Source organism: Pavona decussata, unplaced genomic scaffold, assembly GCF_977016875.1.
Source record: "Pavona decussata unplaced genomic scaffold, jaPavDecu1.1 SCAFFOLD_69, whole genome shotgun sequence".
Taxonomy (NCBI): domain Eukaryota; kingdom Metazoa; phylum Cnidaria; class Anthozoa; order Scleractinia; family Agariciidae; genus Pavona; species Pavona decussata.
The window spans coordinates 1,649,227-1,657,500 of record NW_028145488.1 but is presented as its reverse complement, the minus strand read 5'-3'; the positions used below and the strand labels follow the sequence as shown (position 1 = coordinate 1,657,500).

Here is an 8,274-nt window from a genome sequence, read left to right as displayed (position 1 = left end):
AAAACAAAGACCGGGTCTTAGGTCTTAGGTCTTCGTTTTCGAGGGTCTTCGTTTTCGTAACACCCAACATCAGAGCTGTCACAAATCCTGTTTACATTGTATAATTTTATCTTCTTTTTATCCTGTATCCTTCACTGGATCCTCAATGTAACCTAGTATGTTGGCCTTGTGTTGAGCATCATCAATTTGATCCTTGAAAGGGTTACAAAATAATGGAGTGATAGGCTTCCACTACTCTGTCACCTTGAAACCAAACCAAACCTCACAAATCATCGCTTTGATTGATTGTCCTGGGGGTGTAGTGGTTGTCAGACTGGACTACTGGTGCTTTGTTTAAACACAATAATTATTGATTGTTTTAAAAGTTGATGCATGTGCATTCTGGCCTTTCCTATTCCAAACGCTCTCCTGCACTTTACAGTATAGATGAGTTTTGTGTGAGTCATTCTTAAAGCAGTATATGTGTATGTGATCTTTCTCCATTGTGTCTTTTTAAAATATGTACTTTAACTACATCTTTTTTTTTAAGGTTATTCACCTGCTCAGCTTGGAAGCCATTCTTTAGCAGAAGATTGCAATCCGTTGGGTTTCCCTGCCGACACTCAAGCTCACCAAAGAAGTGGATCTGATGGTAGGTGGATTCTTAGCCTTACATGCAAATTAGACATCTGGCAAGTGTTTTTCTGTGTATTTTCTGTTGTCCCATTGCTGTATGCAGCTGGTTGAAAAAACAATATTGTCCACTGCAAAGTGTGAATGATTCCACATGATGGAGTCATTGGTGATCTAATCCTACGTGCTTTTATTAATTTTGCTAACAACCACATTGCAAATGTAGAGAGAGCCCATTATTGTAAAAGCCTTGTGGTTTCTCATTGGCTTCCTCACCACCTAGTTATGTTATTATTACACTATCTTGTTATTCTTTTTATCATGGCTCTTAGAGTAAACATCGAAACAAATGTTTTTTTTAATAAAATAAAAACTTGACAACTTGAAAACTTGAAGTAAGCTCAAACACTTTAAATACTGTTTATAAAGATTAATATAGAAAATTATAGAGTAAATAGTTGGACCAAGGAGTCATGTCACAAGTGAGTGTGAGTGTTGTCCTGAGAAGGATTGTTAGAGGTGACAGACTAACCTAGAGTGAACCTAGTCAGGCCTCAAGCCAGAAATAATGACGACTACATGTAGGCAACTGATACTAGTAGTCTGCGAGAGCAGATGCCTTAGCCGGAAAACAAAAGGCATCTGTTCTCTCGTACTAGCATCCTAGGAGCATGTATCTGGTAACATTTGTAAAGGATTGAGTGCAATTTTACTTCCTCTTTTTTTTTTTTTTTTTTTTTTTTTTTTCAATTTAGTGAGTGCTCATATGTTGCCTGAAACAGCCAGCCGCCTAAAACCTTGAACCCAGTCATTCTATTCTCTTGTTTGTTATTTTTTATTCTAGATTCTTTTAGGGAAGAGACATCATCAAACAACAAAAGGTCATGTCCTAGTGCTACTCAGACTTCCAAGAGACACAGACCGTTTACTCTTGTTTCTAGAGGTAACTACCTATTAATGTAGACGTCCTTAATTTGTATGTATTTATAAAAGCTGAAAAATGTGCTATGTTGGCAGAATATGTAGTCAATAAGATGTGATGTATCATCTGTTTTGCCATGCAGTACTCTTGGAGTAATTTATAATAATTACTGCAGCAGTGCAAGGCTCATTTTTGACTCATGAATGCGTGCATGCACAATGAACGAGTTATCATAATGTGGGGGAAATGTCACTCACTTGTTCCACTGATCACTCAATGGGCTGTAAACTTTCAAATATGGCGTACTCTCACGACTCACTTAAGTTTCTCTATTTCCTTCAATTATAACATTCCACATTTTTTTTGAGTTTGAACTTAAAAGAAATCGCCTAAAGAACACTCAATCGCTGTATATAGTCTTCGTACGTTTTTATTTTGGTGAGAAAAATGCCGCATTCCGCCGTTGAAAACTCCTCAAGACCGAGATTGAAGCGAAGGCTCCCGAGTTCAAACCTCCTGAGGTAATGGAGATATTTTTTCCCTTTTACTCGCCTTTAAAAGCCAATCACTTCAAGGCTCCAAACTATTTTCTAAATTAAAACGTTCTTCAAAAAATACAAAACTATTCAAGAAGTTCAATCTCGCTGAGCGGAACACCTAAAAATCTAAGCGGCGTAGAATGCGGAATAAGTGAACAAGTGTCAAATACGATTTATGTTTCAAGGCCAGGGACAACCAAATACAATGCGAACAACGTTTTAAACCTTTCAGATCACGTCTCATTCCCGCATGGTGTCCACGAATCCCTCATTTCGTATACGCGCATTCACGAGTTAAAAATGGCAAGTGTCAAAGAGATTCTGGGATGAGGTTGAAGCTGTGTCCTCTATTGCTTGAAAGCAGCTATGTTGCTGCAAAAACACAAAGCGAAAACTGAATACATGTATTTACACCGCTACTCCCAGACTTATTGAAGGGCAGTGTTAAGAAAAAGTAATGGGATTGCTCTTGATACTTTAGTTGGTACTTAAGGTATTTTTAAAACTTAAAAGTTTTAAATTTTACAGTGCCTTTCAATAACATGCAGACTCTGATCATTAAATCCCACCTTCTGTCAATCATGATTAAGGAGACAACAACGGGACACCATTAACACTTAAACTGACGAAATGGATTGGATCGAAATCTGCCAATCTCAACATCTTGGGTCTTAAGCTAAATATCTCTGTTTTCTAAGACCTTATGTGTGATTAACAGTGGCAGAGAACTGAGAGCATATCAGTGGCTGAGTCTTCAGAGTTCACGTGTCATTGAAATGCCAGTAAAAAACAACCACCATGTTTCCGTGTTTGAGTACATGCAACGTCTGGTAATTTAACATTTAAATTCGAAGTTGGGAGGTTATTCAGTTTTTATTTTTCACTCAGAACAAATTCATATATTTTGAGACCAAGCTTGCGCAACTCAAAGTGAAAATTCCTATACAAGCAGTATGTTAATAGTCATGCTCTCAGTAAACTGTCTGACGTAGAGAACAACTTTGACTGTGATTGCTGTTTTGTTGTAGGGCAAGATAACCCTGTTGTTAGAGTTCTAAAAGCAGAGTATAACAGGCGGTCTCTTTTGAGACCCCTCCTTTGGGAGAACACCTTGAAGTTACCTCTTGAAGATGTCTACACAAGATTGACAATGTTATCCAGACGAAACACAGACTTTCAGATTGAAAATAAGGAAGTGTACATGTATGACATCTTCAAAAGCCCTAAAATATCGGAAGATGCTAGAAAAAAAAAAGTGGAGATGGATGACAACTTTAACACTTCAAACAAAAAGAAAGATTCCACAGTGCTGGTAGAGGGAAGCCCAGGAATTGGCAAGACAACTTTCAGCCTTAAAATAGCCTATGATTGGGCAAATGGAAAAATTCCGAAAGGGTGTTCATTTCCTGAATTTAATATTGTGTTACTTCTGAAATGCCGGGACATTGATGGAGACATAATAAAAGCCATCGATGAACAACTTCTACCTGAAGATGACGAAGTCAAGAAAGAGTTAAGGGATTACATCATGGATACCCATAACCAAGAACAAGTTCTAATAATTTTGGATGGCCTTGATGAGCTACCTATAGGTGCTAAACATCACGTGGATACATTGCTTGAAAGACGAATGTTTCCGTTCTGCTTTCTTCTGGCGACTTCGCGTCAAGAGAAAGGAATAGAATTGAGACAGAACATTAACTTTGATGTCCTTTTGCAAATAGAAGGATTTACTGACAAAGATGCTTTTGAGTACATCAGAAGGCATTTTAATCTTTTGGGGCCCGAGCATTTATCAAAAGGAGAGAGGCTTATCAAAGCAATCCATGAAAACTCTTTCCTCCATGCTTTACCAAACAATCCACTGAATTTGCTCCTTCTCTGTGTTGTTTTTGAGGACTACGAGGGAGAACTTCCATCTCGCCGTACTGAGCTCTATCAGATTATTGTTCGATGCATTTTACGAAGATTTTGTGCAAAAAATAAGTTGAAAGCTCCCCAGGATGACGAGGCTCTTGAAAAGGAATTTGAACAGAGTTTACTTGCACTGGGAGAGTTAGCTTGGAAATGCCTGTTAGAGGATCGTCTTTCTTTTCTTGAAGGAAAACTTGCAAAATTTGAAGAGATGTATCCAGATCTGGCAGCTCGGATATCAGGTTTCGTTTTCAAGGAAGCCAGTCTGAAAAAGATTAACCCACAGCACGAATACCACTTCTTTCACAAAACATTTGTAGAATACTTGGCCGCACGATACCTGGCATCTCTGTTATTGAAGAAAGAGGTCGATATCTTCAAAGAGTTTCAGTTAGACTTCCATGACCACGTTGTAGTAAAATACCGACAAGTGTTTCTGTTTTTGTCCGGTATACTGGGTGAGCAAGCGAGTATCCTTTTCAGACAGATTGGTGAGAAGCTGAAGAGTGACAACTGGGACTGGCCCAAGTGCAAAGAGGAAGAAGCAAAGTTTTTTCCGGAAAGTTTCAGTGAAAGTGGAAATGCCGAAGAAGTGGCGATGGCTCTTTGTTCCTTCATTCCTTTCCCTTTGACTGTGGAAGTGTGCGAAGACGGCGACTATTCTTATTCTAGTTTTTTTGAGGTTGCAAAATACTGTTGGAACTTTCCCAATTACGGCATCCTGTTCATTTATCTGTGTGTTGTGATAACCATTATGAACCTTGTGGAGATTCACCCGAAGCAAATTCTGCTTTTGATTACCTGAAATCCTGTCCAAAACTACAGAATTTGTTCGTTTCCACATCAGAAGCTCTCGGAGATGCCTTTTACGATGTACTATCTCAAAGCTCGACTTTAATGTCAGTTACTCTTAGAACTTTTCAAAGCCTCCCTTATCACGTATCTGATGTTATTGGTGACAGTTTGGCTGCAAGTAACACCTTGACTTCCGTGACGTTTGAACTGTTTGGTGTGTTGGGCGAGGATTGGGCCAGAGCTCTTGAAAAAGGATTGTCTGCGGATACACCATTGAAGTCAGTTGTCCTCAAGTTTTATGGTTCATTGAATGACACTGCAATACTGGCTTTGAAAAGAGTTTTAGTCAACACATCTTTGACCTCTGTTGTCATCACTATTTTTGGAGACATGCAAGATTCATTAGCTGCAGCCCTTTGTGAAGGACTCTCAGAACAAGCCTTTTTGAAATCTTTTACTTTGGTTGTTTTTGGAAGGGTGAGTGAATCAGGCATCGTCTTCCTAGGAAGAGGTTTCTTGCAAAATTACTCTTTGAATACTTTGGAGGTAAAAATCTTAGGTGATCTCCCTGACAGCTGCGCAAATGTTGTCAAAGGTATAATTTCAGCAAACAAAGCAAAGCAGTCGTGCACTTTCTATCCGAATACCAGTGGAAACATTGCAGCTTCTAAGGTCGCTTGTATTACTCCTGTTTTGTCTAAGAGCAGTTTCAATTTAGAACAGACGTTAAACGTCTGGGGTGAGTTGAGCGGTGAAGTTATAGAAGCTTTCAGGAGACTCTTGGTAAATTCCATACCGTATCGAATCACTCTAAACATCCACGGAAATGTATTTGATGATGTTGCAAGCAGTCTAATGAGCTACCTGAAAATAGAAAAGTGCGCACATCTCGTTACTTTCAACATTTGGGGAGAATTGACCAGTAACGGGAAGGCTGCTATTGAGCGGTTTACAGGTGCCAACCGCAATGCGAACTTAAATGTGATTGTCCATGACTTGATATCAGACTGTTCTCCCTGTGGCGTTCATTTCTGTATTGATAATCCCTCATTATTACCTTCAGTATTCACTAAAGTGAAGGATACTGGAACAAGTGAACTTAGTCTCACAATCAGAGGCGCGAGTGATGACTGGGCACAGGGTCTGAATGATGGTTTAACAAACAGCACGTCATTAACAACACTTAATCTTACAATCGAAAACCGTCGTGACAAGAACGTAGGGTGGATGCAACGTCTGCTTGAAGTAGTGTTAGAAAACACCTCCTTAGCTACACTCACTCTCACTCTTACATTATATTCCCTCACTGACGACGAAATAGACCTCAACACCAGTTTGGCGAACAACGCGTCTTTAACGGCACTCACCCTTACCATCAACAACCACATTTTTGACAGTTATTTCCTTAGGTCAGTTCTGTGTGATGGTTTGGCGTCAAACAAGTCATTACATACTCTCGCTCTTACAATCAACAACTACAGTTGCACGGATGAAGACTGGGTGAACTATCTGGGTGATGGTTTGGCGTCAAACAAGTCATTACATATTCTCACTCTTACAGTCAACAGCTACAGTAACTTGACTAGTTTGGATATAGACGGTCTGGGTCATGGTTTGGCGTCAAACAAGTCATTACATACTCTCGCTCTTACAGTCGACAACAACAATGGCGGGGCTGGATTCTGGATGATTGCTCTGGGTCGTGGTTTGGCGTCAAACAATACATTACATACACTCACTCTTGCAATCAAAGACTTCAGTGACACGGAGGGAGCCTGGATACGGGGTCTGAATGATGGTTTGGCATCAAACAAGTCATTACGTACTCTCAGTCTTACAATGAACAGCTACAGTGACGCGGATGAAGACTGGAAACAGGGTCTGGGTCCTGGTTTGGCGTCAAACAAGTCATTAACTACTCTCACTCTTACAATCAACATCTACAGTGGCGCGTTTGGAGTCTGGAAACAGGCTCTGGGTCCTGGTTTGGCGTCAAATAAGTCATTAACTACTGTCAGTCTTACAATCAACAACTACAGTGACGCGGCAGAAATCTGGATGGAGCATCTGGGTGATGGTTTCGCCAGAAATAAGTCATTGACAACTCTCTGTCTTACAATCAATAGCTGCAGTGAAGTGAGTGAAGATCAGTTACTGGAACTGTGCAATAACCTGGCAAAAGGTGACACATTAACTACTTTGAAATTGACAATCAACGACCGCAGTTCTTCAAGTAGAGGCCTTGGATGTGATCTTAGCAAGTGTTTTGCAGACTGTAAGTCGTTGACTGTATTAAGTTTAACGGTAAGCCTGTATGGAGAGGAACCTATGTGCTAAAACCTACCACTCCGCGAGTAAAGTGAAAGTAAATTCATCCAATCAAAATCAATAACGAAGGCGTGTATCCATAACTCGATTGACGCATGCGCTGCATCCATACAATCATGATAACACGTGCAAGTTACATTCAGCTAAGAAAATTGGTTCTTGGTCGCTAATGAAGAAGAAAACTTTCTTCAAGAACCGGAAAGATGAAAAACGAGTCCGGAGCACGTAAATATTAGTCGACACTGAAGTTAACTCTTTGGATTGGAGTGAAATCAAGTCGCTCTTTATAAGAAAACGAAACGACAAATAGCGGCGGGAATCATTCATATCCCACTGTGGGGCTATGCTAGTAAGGAGCTCAGCAAGAACTAAACAAACTACAGATTGAATCTATCGGATTCTGTAAGGTAAACAAGTTTGTAACACTGATATAAAAATTATAGAAACTACGTAACGGTAGTTTATCGGGGAAAATTTTCGTCTTATTGGACAATGAAAACCTTTTTTTCTTTTTACCATTTCCAAAAGCCGTCTTTTTGCTGTAGTATGTTAATTATAGACGCAAAAGTTCGTTGGACGATAGCGATCCAATGCGTTGAATTTTACTTTTGAACTTAACTCTAAAACCAGTCGAAGTGATTTTCAAAACGGCGCAAAAGTACGGTTTCTTGCATGAAAGGAAATAAGATATTTAGAAAAGGAAGTTTAGAACGCTCGTAACTAATAAACTCAGGGAAGCTCCGACGGTTTTAGATTTTCTTCGCTCACTCTTGTTTGTTTTTTATACCGTTTTTTGTTAGCTTTGTTACGGAAGGATTGGTCTGAGTAACCAGACGACGTTTCCCCTTTTCAACACTTGTCTCTGTGCCAAACCGCGTCTGTTTCATCCAAATAGCTGTGCATCTATCGAGTTATGGACACTTGGAAAGTTTTAAGCGCACTCGAGAAACTGTGTTGCTCTCGGCGAACTTTTCAGGCCCTTTTACACAAGCGATTTTTGTCGCACCTCACCACAATTTTTCTCGCGGAAGGCTACGGCTTCAAATCGTACTTTAAACCAATGTTTTTTTTTGGTGTGTTTACAACGCTGTACTTTTTTCAAGAAATCAAGCACAATTGTGTCACGTTTGAAACGTGTTCGAACCTCCTGCGATATCTCAGTGA

At 39.7% G+C, this 8,274-nt stretch overlaps 1 protein-coding gene and 1 long non-coding RNA gene across 2 annotated transcripts in view; one reads left to right on the top strand and one right to left on the bottom strand.

The window, feature by feature from the left end:
- The window catches only part of LOC146477719 (uncharacterized), a 10,877-nt gene extending 6,085 nt beyond the window's left edge, over positions 1-4,792 (top strand). The window contains exons 5-7 of the mRNA XM_085113051.1: positions 530-631; positions 1,457-1,555; positions 3,102-4,792. Coding sequence (XP_084969177.1) covers positions 530-631; positions 1,457-1,555; positions 3,102-4,792 — 1,892 coding nt within the window. The remainder of the gene's footprint in view (positions 1-529; positions 632-1,456; positions 1,556-3,101) is intronic.
- LOC146477707 (uncharacterized) overlaps positions 1-8,274 on the bottom strand; it is a 545,413-nt gene that overhangs the window by 299,645 nt on the left and 237,494 nt on the right. The window lies entirely within an intron of this gene.